We start from the raw sequence: 14,355 nt of genomic DNA, 5'->3' as shown, positions 1-14,355 counted from the left end.
GTAGACAGACGTCCACATCCAGGTAGAATTAACTGAAGTTTATTTTTGTAGTTTCCATTTCCTCTACTGATTCCTTGCTCTTATCTAGTTAATCAATCAGTGCTAAACAGTCTTCCTCCCTCTTTCCCAAGACACTTCTGCTTCTTGAGAAAGATGATTAGAAAATGTTATAAAATGCTTAAACCACTGAAGCCATTAGCATGTATTACAAGCATTTCTACTCTAATTGGATTTTTTTTGTAAAACATAATAAAATCCCTACTTTTAGTCAACACTAAGAGTTTTCCTGATGAAATATGAGAAGTACAAAGTGCTTAAATTGACAAAAGAGCCAAAAAGTAACTTACCACTGTTACAGCATCATTTAGCAGGGACTCGCCAAAAACAAGGATGTACAGCTGTTCATCGACATGAATATTTTCAAAGACCGCCAGCACTGCCACGGGATCCACAGCTGAAATCAAGCTACCAAAAAGCAGGCTTTGCAGTAGAGTGATATCGCTCAATCCAAAGACTTCAATCTGGCAGATCGCAAAGAGGGATATGCCAATCCCAAATGAATTCCAAAGCGTCCCCATAACTGCATACCAGAAGATAGTGCCAATGTTCTCAAAGAAGAGGCGTGTGGGCATAAAATAGCCAGCATCAAGGACAATTGGAGGAAGAAGATACAAGAAAAAGACATCACTCTTCATAACTGGTGGAGATTTTTCCTGAACTCCAAACATAATTCCACCGAGAAGTAATCCAACCAGAATCAGGAGGCAGCTCTCTGGCACTATGTGGGGCAACTTGTGGTAGAGATGAAACCCTTCAGGATGATAGCAAAGACAAAAAAAAGAAGAAGGATGAAATGTTAACTTGTATACATAATAAAAATCATTTGGCACTCTCTGCAATGTAACTTTTTGGGAAGGGGATTGTTGCATATAGGCCTGTGAAGAGGCAGACACATGGGTGGTTCACTTAGTTTAACATGACTGAGTCCAGGGCTAGCTCCTTGCAAGGGTATGGACAAGGGGTGGGAAGCTAGCCTATTTTGGGGTGGCCACCTTATTGCTTGCATTGTGTGAGGGCTGAGCAATATCCTACCCACCCTTCCATTTATGTTTTTTTTTGGAAGCACCTCAAACATTCAGCTGATAGCCTTTTACAAGGCCAGGAGGAAATGTTTCACCATTGGTCTGATTGGCATGTGCACAGGGGTGTTTTACCCTTCCTCTGTCCATAGGGAGTTTGTCACAGCTTTGCAGAGGAGATCAGTGTGGCCAGAGGCGTATCTAGAGTAAATAGCGCCTAGGGCAAGCACTGAAATTACGCCCCCTGTCCAAATATCTGGCACTCATCTTTCAGATAACTTTACCATAATAGCAGCTCAAAAATACAAGTCAAGCTTGTTAATCTTTTAATATTTTAAAAAAATATTTAGCAGTGGACGTAGCCAGACCAAAAAATGCTGGAAAATTACAAATTTCATTATGCTGGGGCTCATGAAATACCCAAATACTAGGTGGAGGTGTACTTGGAAAACTAAACAGAAGTGCCTGTCTAATTCTCTACAATGCATTGTAGCATCACGATTACATAAGTTTTAAAAATAAATGGAGAATGTGACTTTTCCCAGATACTCTGAAAATAATTTTCCCAGCAGAGTAAACTGTGTCACTGCTTGGAATATATTCTAGTATTTCAGAAAGACAGTTAAAATGAGAGAAAGAGAGCAATAAATTCCCAGTGGACCTTAATACTAAGGATTTCACACTGATTCAAAGACAAACTCACCATTACTAGCCATATTATTAAGACATCACATTTAACTCACTTATCACAAGAAGCAAAGTAAGAGCAAATGAATATAATCCTGGCTCATAAGCTTCAGCTCAGTATTCACAAGTCCTGATTCTCTGTACATAGTGCCAATCTGAATGTGAGTATAGTGTGTACAGTGACTTATATTATATTAAATTTTTTAAAAATCCTGTAGCCCCTTCAGGGGGCTTCCTAAAGGCCATGGGGGGGTCTGCAAAGGTTTCCCTTCCCCCCCCGGCCTCTAGGGCGTTACAGGGACCATCTGAGCATGCACCGTGGCCATTTAAAAAAATAATTTAAAAAAAAAGTGGCCACTGAAAACAAAACGGCCACCATGCATGCTCAAATAATCTCTGTGAGGCCTGGCATGGCCTAGGGCCTCACAGAGGCCATTTGAGCATGTGCAGTGGCCATTTTGTTTTAGCGGCCATTTTAAAAAAAATTTAATTTTAGAAAATGGCGTGCCACCTTCAAGTGGCACCTGGGGCACGTGCCCTGCCTGCCCTACCCTACATACGCCCCTGAGTGTGGCATGCATTGCTGTTGTTGAGGAATAGCAGCAGCAGCAGAAGTCTTTGTGGGGAGGAGCTCAAATTTTTCTGGGTCAGCAGCAGGCTTGTTGGGAGATAGTGTACCCTCTCTGAATTCTGCTGTGACTCTGAGTAGACAGCAATGTTAGGGAACAAAGTAGACTAACTAGCAGACAATGGTGATGGCTGCTTAGTCCCAGATTTCCCTTGAAACCTGTAAACCAATAGAAAGCCATTTCAGTTTTGTTTCACTTGGCCACTGGCCATATCATGTGGCAGGAGAAGTTCAGCCAGTTCCCTACCAGGCTTTAGACTTAGTCTAAATGATGATCCCTGTTTGAAGATTTATCTATATAAATCTAGATATTTCTGCTGCACTCATAGCCATGGAGCACACCAAGAATGAAAATAGTAAATTCACCCCAAATTTATCAGTACTATGTCCTGCAGGTCCATCTGGAGATCCTAGCTTCTCAAAAAGGCTCTTCTCCTAGCCCAGTTTCGCCTGACCGTGTGAGCCACTGGGCTCGCAGGTGAGCTCGGTGTCTTCCAGGCGGTTAACCTGCCTAACTATCCCTCCTCTTAAACCAGGTTTCCCAGTTTTCAAAATCGTGAGTAGCCACAGCGTGGCTCCACACTGCAGCTACTCATGAGTAGATCCCCAGCTGGGAGGCTTAAAAGCAGCCTTCTGGCTCGGGGGTAGGGGTGTGTCCGAACCGGTCTGGAGGCCATTCTAAAGGCCTCCGAACTGTCCGGACCGGTTCGGACCTGGCCGGTTCAGGTCCGGGTGGGGGGTCTTCCTTTAAGGGCGGGAGGGCTTGCTTACCCCTCCCGCCTCTTTGCCCCCTCCAGCACCCGTATTCTACTATGTAATTGGGGCGCTGGAAACCAGCCGCCCCCGCCACCCCCCCGTGAGCGGATTAGGGCCAAAAGTAAACTACTGCCGCCGTCCCGCCCTCCCTCCCTCCCACCCGCCGCCCGCCCCCCGAGTGCTCACCACATTGTTTTCCAAAAAAGAGAGGAGCTCGCGAACAGAGCTCCTCTCTCGGCAAAGTCTCGGGCCCAACTGGGGCCTTGGGCGCACGCACGCACGCGCGATAGGACACCTGATGGAACTTCCACCGGAGGCCCGGTCTACCCACCGGGACGAGGCCGGGTAGACCGGGCCTCCGGCGATTGGAGGCCTGGTCTACCTGGCCTCGTCCCGGCGGGTAGACCGGGCCTCCGGTGGAAGTTCCATCAGGTGTCCTATCGCGCGTGCGTGCGCGCGCCCAAGGCCCCAGTTGGGCCCGAGACTTTGCCGAGAGAGGAGCTCTGTTCGCGAGCTCCTCTCTTTTTTGGAAAACAATGTGGTGAGCACTCGGGGGGGCGGCGGGTGGGAGGGAGGGCGGGAGGGCGGTAGTAGTTTACTTTTGGCCCTAATCCGCTCGCGGGGGGCGGCGGGGGCGGCTGGTTTCCAGCGCCCCAATTACACAGTAGAATACGGGCGCTGGAGGGGGCAAAGAGGCGGGAGGGGTAAGCAAGCCCTCCCCAGCCTAAAAGAAAGGCCCCCCTTCGGTGCCGGCCCTGCACACTCGTGCAGGGCATACTGGAGCTTCCGGGGGCCATGTGGCCCCCAATCCTCCCAGCCCCTGCCGTCTCCATCATGGAGCTGGCTTAGCCCACTCTCCTCGCAACCCCCCTAGAGGCTCTTCTCACCGATCGTGAGAAGAGCTTCCTTGTGTGCTTCCCCATCTAGTTCTTCATTCAAGCCAGACCTAGTTCCTAGTAACCATCAGTACAAAGGCAGCATATTTTTTCTAACCATTCACTTTGCTATAATGTTCAAAGGAGAAAACAGAACCCAAGTACAGCTCCAGAGTCAAAAGGCACCATTTCATTTCAAATGTGTGCTCCTAATTCTAGGTATATAGAGCTGTTTGGGTACTCCAGTAGTGAGGCAGAAGTTCTCTACCACCTACTCAGATACATTGCAATATTTCTTCAGTGTGCCAGTGGCACTGAGACGAAGACCTGTTGATCACAGGTTTAGTGGATCTTTTAGTGGGATGCAAGATGGAAGTAGTAGCATAGGAGTTGTGTTTGCATGTGCACCATTTTGAAGGACTACCGTCTGCTTGAACAAGAGAGACACCATTTGGATATGTTATTTCAGGTGGAAAAAATGTCTGATGTTGGCCCTGAGAGATCATCAATTTCATTTCAAGCCACTCACATAAACAGTGGTAAGGGGTATGAATGTACTTACTCTGGAAATAATGCAAACATTTTATTGACTTTCTCAGAAAAAGTAATGGGAATCAGAACCAGGTCATCAACACCATCAAGGTCTTCAGTGCAATGAAGAAAGGGACCTTAATAATGATCCACAGGACAAAATGTGAAGTGCTAATATATTAAGTTAAAACTTTTTTGAGAATGGCATAAAAATGATAATGAAGGCATTCAGTCAATGTTATTGTTCTCTATTGCTTGTGTCTCAACAAAACCAAGAATGATTCACAGTCATCAATAATTTACCCTAAAGCTAGATTCTCTAAGGCCTGAGTGAAATTCTGAATGAAGATTTTGGCTGCAGTTCTCAGCACAACAAATCTTATTGAGTTCAATGGCTTGCCCCCGTCCCTCCTAAGTACACTGACTAGAGCAAGTCATTGAACTCACTAAAATGTCTTCCAAGTAAACATTGTACTGCTCACTCGCAAATGCTTTGTTCTCTCTTCCGATTTACATGAGTTGTCTACATTTATACACAACATTTGTATTTTTCATTTATGTTATGCCTTCTTTTATTTTGCCATGCTGAAATGGCTCACCTTATAGGCACTAAGGTCACATGTCAGGAGCTGCAAATTCATGTTTGTTCCATGCCTCTCCTTTTCCACAGTTAAACCATATAATTACATATTTTGATGAACTGAAAACAAAGTGACCTAATACAAAAAGGAAGCAAACCACTCCCAAATATAGGAGTGGTTGTTTATAGAAAAACAATCACACATTGTAGTTTAGCATTGAAGTCTTAACCATCTAATGAAATCATAAGTGGCAATGATATGAGATGTGCATATCCTAAGAGGACACACTACAATCTTTTTGTTTCCTTTAGAGACTTCAAATAAACTGCATGATTTTATGTTTATCTTTCTTAGGTACCTAAGAAATTAAAAACAAAACAAAACAAGATATGGGTTGTGTTATTGACAAGCTGACAAATATCACCATCTTGTGCACTGCTTTTTATTGCTCTCCTTTTTTCTATGATAGATACAGGGATATAGCTACAATTGACCTGGGGGCAGCGGATGTCCCTGAACTCCTGAACGCTCCACTGATTGAGTGACAGCTTGCTCTTTCAGCCCTTGCACCTTTCTGAAGAAGAACGGGGTGGGGGGCATCTTTGCTTTTCATCCCAGGGCCAACTCCAAGGTTGCTATGCCCTTGAGCACATATTATAGCAATATTGCACAAGAACAATCAAAGCTGATTGGGGGGAAGCTACAATGTGATGCCAAACTCCATTACACTACAATTTAAGTGCTTTTCAAGATGTCTGCTGTGGGAAGCATTGTGCTCACTTAAGAACAGGTGGCCCTTGGTATTTTGGGGGGTTCCATTCTCACCTATAGGTGTGAATACGGAAACCAACAATATTGGGAAGGGAGGGGGGAGAGTTAAATTCTGTTCATCAAGGAGCCCAGAGTGGTGTACATGGTTATTTCTATCCCCACAACAATCCTGTGGCATAGGTTAGACTGAGAGTTAAGCAACTGGCCCAGAAGATAAAGTACCGTACCTTGCTCTCCAGCTCTCCAGTAATGCCCCCACAAACCCCCAATTCCTCTAATTTTCAGCGAAAAACCACAGGAATTTTTTATTTTGAAAAAGCCACAAAATGTCTCAGCATTGTAAAATGGTGGATAGAAATGACATTCCGGGTCATTCCCGGCCTCTCAAAACCACGAATAGGCAAATTTTAACATATTTTCATACCACATATAAAGAAACCAGGTCTCTAAGACCCATCTGTGGATATGTATGCAAAACCCCAGCTGTTGAAACCATGTGTAATGAGGGCCACCTGTACGCATTAAATAATTCAGGTTAATTATGTTGAACAACGATTTCTACTGTTATTTAATATTGTCAAGAACATTTTATTTTAATTTAATTACGGAAAAATCAAATCCTGACACAACTAATTATGCACAAATCACCAAAACCTGGTCAAGCTTTTATTAACAATCTTGAACTGCGATTTCCCCCTAATGATATATCTTTTCAAGAGTGCATGATAAGATCTAGTAGTTATTAAGCAATAGGTACACAGACTTCTGTGCTCCCCAAAAATATGTCTCTGACTGTAGGACCCTCAGGGACATAGTTTTGGAGGCATAAGTGGCTGCAGAGGGAAAGGCTGTAGAGGGAAGGGTACATTGACAAGGATTGTCCCTCCCCCATTGTGTGCATAAAACATTTCTTCTGTTTATGTGACACTAGTCTGAATATTGGCCAATAATGACAATAATAATGACTTACATACAGCACAGCTGTATTGGGTATAATGGGAGGCTATTCAGTGTAGAAGTTACACAGTTTCAAGGAGCTTCTGACTTTGGGAGAGGTGAGAACATAGTTTGGGGAACACATGCAACACATGAGATTTAAGATTCACTAATTCAGAGTCCTAATTTCCTATCTGTATAGCAGGACTAATGGTTAAGGATATTACAGAGACATTTGTGATGACTGCAGTGCATTCTTCACACTACACTGCACTGTAAATTATAGTTTATGAAATGCCATGGCCTGATGAGCATGTTCTTTTTATTTATTTATTTATACATACATACATATTTGTATACTGCCCAAGTTTATATGGATTACTAAAATTAGAATCTAGGATTAAAATTTGAGTCTGTGTACCTATTGCTTAATAACTACTAGATCTTATCATGCACTCTTGAAAAGATATAGCATTAGGGGGAAATCGCAGTTCAAGATTGGTAATAAAAGCTTGACCAGGTTTTGGTGATTTGTGCATAATTAGTTGTGTCAGGATTTGATTTTAATGTGGTGATTCTCTTTATTTAGCAGGGGGAGAGTAACTGGCCTTATCCACCCCAGCACAGTACCTCCAGTGACTGTTGCTGTTGTCTATCATGTTTCTTTTTAGATTGTGAGCCCTTTGGGGTTCTGTATTATTTATGTATTATTTCTCTATGTAAACCGCCCTGAGCCCTTTTTGGAAGGGCGGTATAGAAATCAAATAAATAAATAAATAAATAAGGAAGATAAGCAAGAATCAGCTTTCCCCCTTGCATGCATGAAAGATTCTTCCCTACTCACTGCACTAGTCTGGCTGTCAGCCATTATTTATTATGTTTTTATACAGTGGCTGCCAGTGCCAATATGGGGGGGGGCAGAGAACAAGCCACAAGTGCACCTCCTGATCTCTCTTCCTGCCCCATCCTAGCTGCTCCTCCTTTCCTAACCTTTCCCTGAACCACGTGGGCTGGTCATTAATATGGTTGGAAATTTCAGTCCCCAATTGAGTGAATGAGCAGACTGCATGGCTCAGGGCAGGGTAAAAGTGAGAGGGGGCAGGCAGAGAGCGATCAAGAGAGGCATTTGTGGCTCATTTTATCCCCACCCATCCAGTTCTTTGGCACTGGCCACTACTATATAGCATCCTTATTTCAAGGATCTCAGAGCAGCATACATGGGTATTCCCACTTTTAACCTCACAACCACCTTGTGAGGTGGATTACACTGGAAGATATTAGCTGACATCCAGACTAAATGACTCAATAGTACTGCTCAGGAATTACGTCCTAAGGACAATTTAAATGGGGCTTCCATTGAGCAATTTAGTCAGGGTGTGAGCCATTTTTCTTGTCAGAATGGTTTCCCTGCTCAGAAATCTATTCCTGGTAAACTAAATGTAACAGATTTCATGTGAGTAATTGAATGTTCAGAAATCACACACATGCATAGGCATACCATGACAGAAACTAGAACCAGTACCACCTATTTCACAGAACTCTTTGAGCTTAGTGAGATTACTCACAAAAACAACAATAGTACTTTAAAACACAATATTCCAGTTCAGACATTATGCTGCACAAGAGTACAGATGTCTATACACGTTTGTGTGAATGACTACCTGCATTCATTTTAAAAATGAACCTAGATAGAGGCCCTTCCAATGTATAGTACAGATAGGAAGTGTACCTTTGTACCTGCATTCATGTGAATGTACCATGTGAATGACTGGAATGAATGACTTTGTACCATGTGAATAACTGTTCCTGTGTACCTGCATACACTGTATACTCCTTGTACAAGTGTTGAATTTAACGTGTGCATGGGCCTAATGTGTGAGATTCAGCCCCACTTATTTAAGCCCCCCATATTTTATTGAGAGAGTTAAGTACTTGCTGGATAGTACAATACTTAAAATATTGGAATGCTGACATGCAATAAACCTAGGTAAGAACTACTGAAAGACTGAAATTCTGATAAAAGAATTTCTATTCAATATGCAATATGCACCTTATAGTTGATACATATGCCATATTTTAACCTCTACCTCCCTTAAATATTTTGATATTATGAAACACACATTCCGGTGAACAGGAATACCCTGTCGTCCCCCCCCCCCCCATGCACTTTTAAAGAAACAAAAATGAACCCTGAGAGCATCGCGTTACACACCAAGTCATTATTCAGGAATCCTCGAACAGGATCATTATCTCGGTTTCCTTGCATTGGTCCCAGAAGCTAGAGATGCCTGCTACTTTGTTGCTTCTCTTGTACAGGGAATCCGCTGACTATCAAATTACATTTTCCAACACAAATAATGTAGCTAAATCCGTAACATGCGAACCGGCAAAGACAATCAAGTGCTGGAGTTTAGGGTTTCCTTGATTCAGTGAGATTTGTAGTGATTTCTGAATAAGAGCGCTGTTTGAGAAGCTGGTTAATTTGTCTTTCGAAATCTCACTTGTCACAACTGTGAGGGGTGCAGAATTTACCATTCATACATTTCATGATGAAAAAGACGACTGATGGCGCACAGTTAAAACGGCGGAGGGGAGAGAGAATACCAGGGGGAACGCCTGCCTACTCGTCCTCAGCATGTTGGGTATTCCCTTGCGGTGCTTCTGTCACTTACCGATCTTGGCTAACGAAGCCAGCAGGATCCAGAGGGTGATCTCGAAAGGGATTTGCACGTGGGGGTAATCCAAGGTGAAGACGTGCAGCCGGGTCTCCTCGAAGGGGGTCCCACTTGGAGCCTGCTGCGGAGTCTCCAGGCTGCTGGGGCTGATGCCCATCATTGCTGCCTGCTCGGGCAGTCCCGCTTCGGAAAGAGCCGAAACGACGCCGGGCTGCAGGAGCCCAGCGAGTAGGAACAGCAAGGGCCAGAGCCGCAGGGCCCAATAGGGGCCCCAACAAGCACTCATGGGGGCCGCTTCTACCTTGCCCAGCGCCAGCTCTGCTGGGGAAAGTGCCGGCAAGGACAGGACAGCTCACCCTGTGCGCATGGTGGTGGGGGTCCGTCCTGCCCTCAGGGAGAGACGACGGGCGTCACGCTGCTGAGAGGCAAGGCAAGGCAAGGCAGGGCAGGGCAGGGCAGGCACCTGCTTCGCCCCTCCCCACCCCCCGCACCTTCTCCCCGGTCTTTCGGATCTGGGGTCCCCGCAGGGCCACTGCCAGGCGGCTGGCTGGCTGGCTGGCTGGCGGCTCCCTTCGTCTCCCGCTCACCCTCGCTTCACGAGGCGCTTCTTCATCCCCAGCGGCAGGGCGTGCGCACCACGCACTGAGGCGATAAAAAAGAGCAGGGCAGTGCCGGCGCGCAGCGCACTGGGCAGGTCCTGCCGGCGACTCCCAGCCGTCGCCACCAGCCAGAGTAGTTCCCAAGCAGGCAGGCAGGAGCACCCAGCTGAGCTCCTTCCCTCCCGCCTCTCCCAGCCGGGACAGGTGCCACAAGGGCCCGCCTCAGGTTCAGTGAAGGTCACCCACGTGGCAGGACTGAAATTAGACTCGCGCTCCGGCCTGCCCGCTGGTCGGAAACACCGGCGCGCGCCTCAGAGCTTCGAAGGGAGCGGGAGTCGCCGGGCACTCTTCTCCTTCCCCTCCCAGTGTTGTCACTTTCTTGGCAAATGTGAGACACAAACAAACAAACAAACAAACACAAACGCTGCAATCCTGTGATTCACACTTGGAATCCCCCTGGAACCAGAGTTTATTCTAAGCCTTCTCCCTCCCCGCCCCACCCCGCACAGGTAGCCACTGCAGCCCCCCATCATGGATGTCCCGAGGGGGTGCGGGGCTGGGGGAGACTGTGCGGAGCTGGGGGAGACTGGAGACTTGCGAACTGCCTCCTCTCACCTGCCCTTCTCCTCCCCGCTGCAGGGAGAAAACATGCCCCGCAGGTGGCGGTGGAGCTGCCGCTTGGGGGACAGGGAGAAAGCACCTGCAGCCGCAGATGGTTCGCTGAGGAGTCTCCAACCCCGGGCCAGCCCAAGGTCAGGTGCACAAAAGGCGAAATCCTGCAGTGGAGGGCAGGCGGGTGAGGGGGAATACTCAACTGCTGCTCTCATGCCCTCCGACTAGCTGCCCTTACCTCATCAGGAGGTGGTTGCGGGGAGAGTGCATGTGCAGCTGCTGCAGATAGTTCTGCGGAGGAATCTCCTCCCCGGGGTCAGTGGTGTCCCAGGTGAAGCCCACCTGGGTGCCTCCCCACTGCCCCATCATCCACCAGGGCTCCCTTCTGGCCACAGCAAGTGGTGGGCAGAGGTGCACCCAGGCAAATTTGAAGCCTGACCTAAAGGCCTTTGGAGCCCCACCCCTTGCTACAAGTTAAGCGTCATTCCCCAACACACACACACACACACACACCATGGCACACACAGTATTGTTAACACGTGAGTTCTTGAGGGCACAAACAGCAACTGAACTCACAAGAATGTAAGGCCATAAAACAGGTATATTTATGCAAATATGCATTCGCAGAAACATTTCAACATGCAACTTGACATATTCCCTTCCCACCTATTTCTTCCCCCACTCGCCCCCCCACAAGTCTCTAAAGCAGTGGTCACACTCGGCCGCCCGGTGCAGGTCAGAGTCAAGCTTGGCCGCCTGGTACCTTGCAGGCCGGTGGCGCATTAAAGCAACCACACTGGGTGGGCACTGGGTGAGTGCCAGTGAGCCTCTCGGCTTGGTATCAAGCATTCCTCTGAGTCCCGGCCTGGCCTGCACAAGCCCTCCGAGCGGCATCAGCCTGGCAAACAGGGTTTGAGGGCTCCCCAAGTGCCCTTGCACTTGCACTCTCCCGCCTTTCTACACCTTTCTAATCTTGGGCCCCCGCCTTTCTAATCTTGGGCCCCCAGATGTTGTTGGACTACAGCTCCCATCATCCTCAGCCACAAAGGCCATGTCTGGGGATGATGGGAGTTGTAGTCCAACAACATCTGGGGGCCCAAGGTTAAGAAACCCTGGCCTACACCACCCCCTGCAGCCCAATACCAGTGGCAGTGCAGCTTCTGCTTGGAGGAGACGTGTTGGCTGGGCCAGAACTTGGAGGAACTTTCAGCTCCCTCCTCCAGGGCACTTTCCAGATTGTGAGCAAAAAGCAGTGTAAACTGGAACGTTTTGTGGCTCCAAATTCAACCCTCATTAGAGATCCATTGTAATCCATTACAAGCCTCCTACAATGGGCAAATACCGCTATTTTTAATATGTATTTATTTATTGAAAGTGCCCACAGCCATCGGTGGGGGGAGGAAGAGAGAGTGCAGCCTGCACAGGGCCAGCAGATGAGTGTCTCCTCCAAGCAGCAGGTGTACTACTGCACGGGGGGTGGGTGGGATGGGCAGGAGAATGTGCATGCAGGGCCAGGGAAAGTGCAGTGCTGGGGGCAACTGCCCCAGTTGTGCTGCCCAAAGGATAGGCCTGCTCCCCTTCCCCAATCTTTGAACACTTGATAATTTTTTTTCCTAATTGGAAAAAAGGAAAACATAATGATAACAGTGATCAATGTAATGTGAGAAGAAGTGTGGCACATGGTACTGTCTATCATTGGAGACTTTTTTTACTGCTATGTAACTGTGATATGCTTACATATACAACATATAGAATTGAATACAATTTTTGCATATAGAATTCAATAAATAAATGCTTTTGACTACTCAAGCAGTTGGTGCCAATAGTATACCATCAATATTAAGTTAGAGAAATGGAAAGGAAAGAGTAATCTTATTTTTCTATATCTTTCATCCCCCACCCCCATCTATTCCTTACATCTCCATTTTCCCAGCTGCACAAAAACCTAGTTGCCACCACACAATTTCCCCCCACTACAAAGAGTGTCCAGCTGCACGTTAGAATAAACCCTGCATTAAACCTCTTTCTCTCATTTTAACTGTCTTTCTGCCATACTAGAATATATTCCAAGCAGTGACACAGTTTACTCTGCATAGCCTTTAATTATTTTCAGAGTATCTGGGAAAAGTCAAATTCTCCATTTATTTTTAAAACTTATGTAATGGTGATGCTACAATACATAGCAGAGAATTAGACAGGCACTTCTGTTTAGTTTTCCAAGTACACCTCCACATAGTATTGAGGTATTTCACGAGCCCCAGCATACTGAAATTTGTAGTTTCCCAGCATTTTTTGGTCTGGCTACACCCACTGCTAAATAGTTTTTGAAATATTAAAAGATTAACGAGCTTGACTTGTATGTTTGAGCTGATATTATGGTAAAGTTATCTGAAAGATGGGTGTCAGATGTTTGGACAGGGGGCGCAATTTCAGTGCTTGCTCTAGGCGCTATTTTCCCTAGATACGCCTCTGTGTGGGGCTGCCTTTTTATGTATGTATGTATGTATATATTTAATACATTTCTATACCGCCCAAAACACAAGTTCTCTGGGCAGTTTACAAAACAATAAAAACAGCCAATAAAAGATTAAAATATTTCAAGAATTAAAATTAAAAAATTAAAACTATTAAAATATTTTAATAAGATTAAAAATTATTAAAATGTAGTTTGGAAACTGCAGTTGGTGCAGAATGAGGCAGCCAGGTTGGTCTCTGGGTCGTCTCAGAGAGACCATATTACTCAAAAGAGCTACACTGGTTGCCAATATGTTTCTGGGCAAAAATACAAAGTCCTGGTTATTATAACTTTAAAAGCCCTATATGGTTAGGCTCAGGGTATTTAAGATAATGAGGAGCTTCTCACAACTGGTGTGAGGTGCCATTAGGGTTAGTGCAGGGAGCCATCCCTGGGTGGCCAGATCGGCCGCCCACACAATTGCCGACTCCATCATGGAGCTGGCAGGGGCAGTGGGGATCAGGGGCCAGCCAGCCCCCGGAAGTTTCGGGATGCCCCGCAAAAGTGCATAGGGCATTCTGGAGAGACTCCCAGGGCTGGGAGGCTTGTTTTAGCCTCCAGGCAGGGGTCTCCTCATGTGTTGCCATAGTGTGGAGCCGTGCAGCAGCAGCACATGATCAACCAAACGGGGTTAGCGGAGCACTCCTTCCGCTAACCTTGTTTAAGAGGAGGGGTACTTTCAGTAGTTTGCCACGCAGCTCCCGTGGTAGCAGACGACCAGGAGAAATTGGGCTAGGCTCCCTTAGCCCGATTTCTCCTAGTTGTGAGAATGGCTTCAATGGCTTCTTCGCCATGAGCACCACCGCGCCATCATCTGGAGAGGCTCGTCTGCAGTTGCCACTGGCTCATCTGCTGGCCAAACACGGACGGGCATTCTCTGTTGCTGCCCCAAGACTCCAGAATGCACTCCCTGCTGAAATAAGAACCTTCCCACCTCTGGCAACTTTTAAAAAGTACTTAAAGACTTCTCTCTTCACTCAAGCTTTTTAAATTTGACTATGGTTTTAAATTGTTTTAAGATTTTTATTTTCTATGTTTTAAATTGTTTTTTATTGTTATAAACCACCCAACCACACAAGTGTGGGGTGGTGAACAAACAGAGGCGCTCTT

At 46.3% G+C, this 14,355-nt stretch overlaps 1 protein-coding gene across 1 annotated transcript in view; it reads right to left on the bottom strand.

Annotated features, from left to right (window-relative positions):
• The window catches only part of SLC9A2 (solute carrier family 9 member A2), a 52,994-nt gene extending 42,607 nt beyond the window's left edge, over positions 1-10,387 (bottom strand). Inside the window, exons 1-2 of the mRNA XM_053308041.1 lie at positions 9,517-10,387; positions 348-811 (exon numbers count right to left, since the gene is read on the bottom strand). Coding sequence (XP_053164016.1) covers positions 348-811; positions 9,517-9,805 — 753 coding nt within the window. The 5' untranslated portion in view covers positions 9,806-10,387. The remainder of the gene's footprint in view (positions 1-347; positions 812-9,516) is intronic.
• Between the last annotated feature and the right edge of the window lie 3,968 nt (positions 10,388-14,355).

Source organism: Hemicordylus capensis, chromosome 3, assembly GCF_027244095.1.
Source record: "Hemicordylus capensis ecotype Gifberg chromosome 3, rHemCap1.1.pri, whole genome shotgun sequence".
Classification (NCBI taxonomy): Eukaryota; Metazoa; Chordata; class Lepidosauria; order Squamata; family Cordylidae; genus Hemicordylus; species Hemicordylus capensis.
Note: the sequence above shows the minus strand (reverse complement) of the source record. Positions and strands in the feature narration are given on the sequence as shown.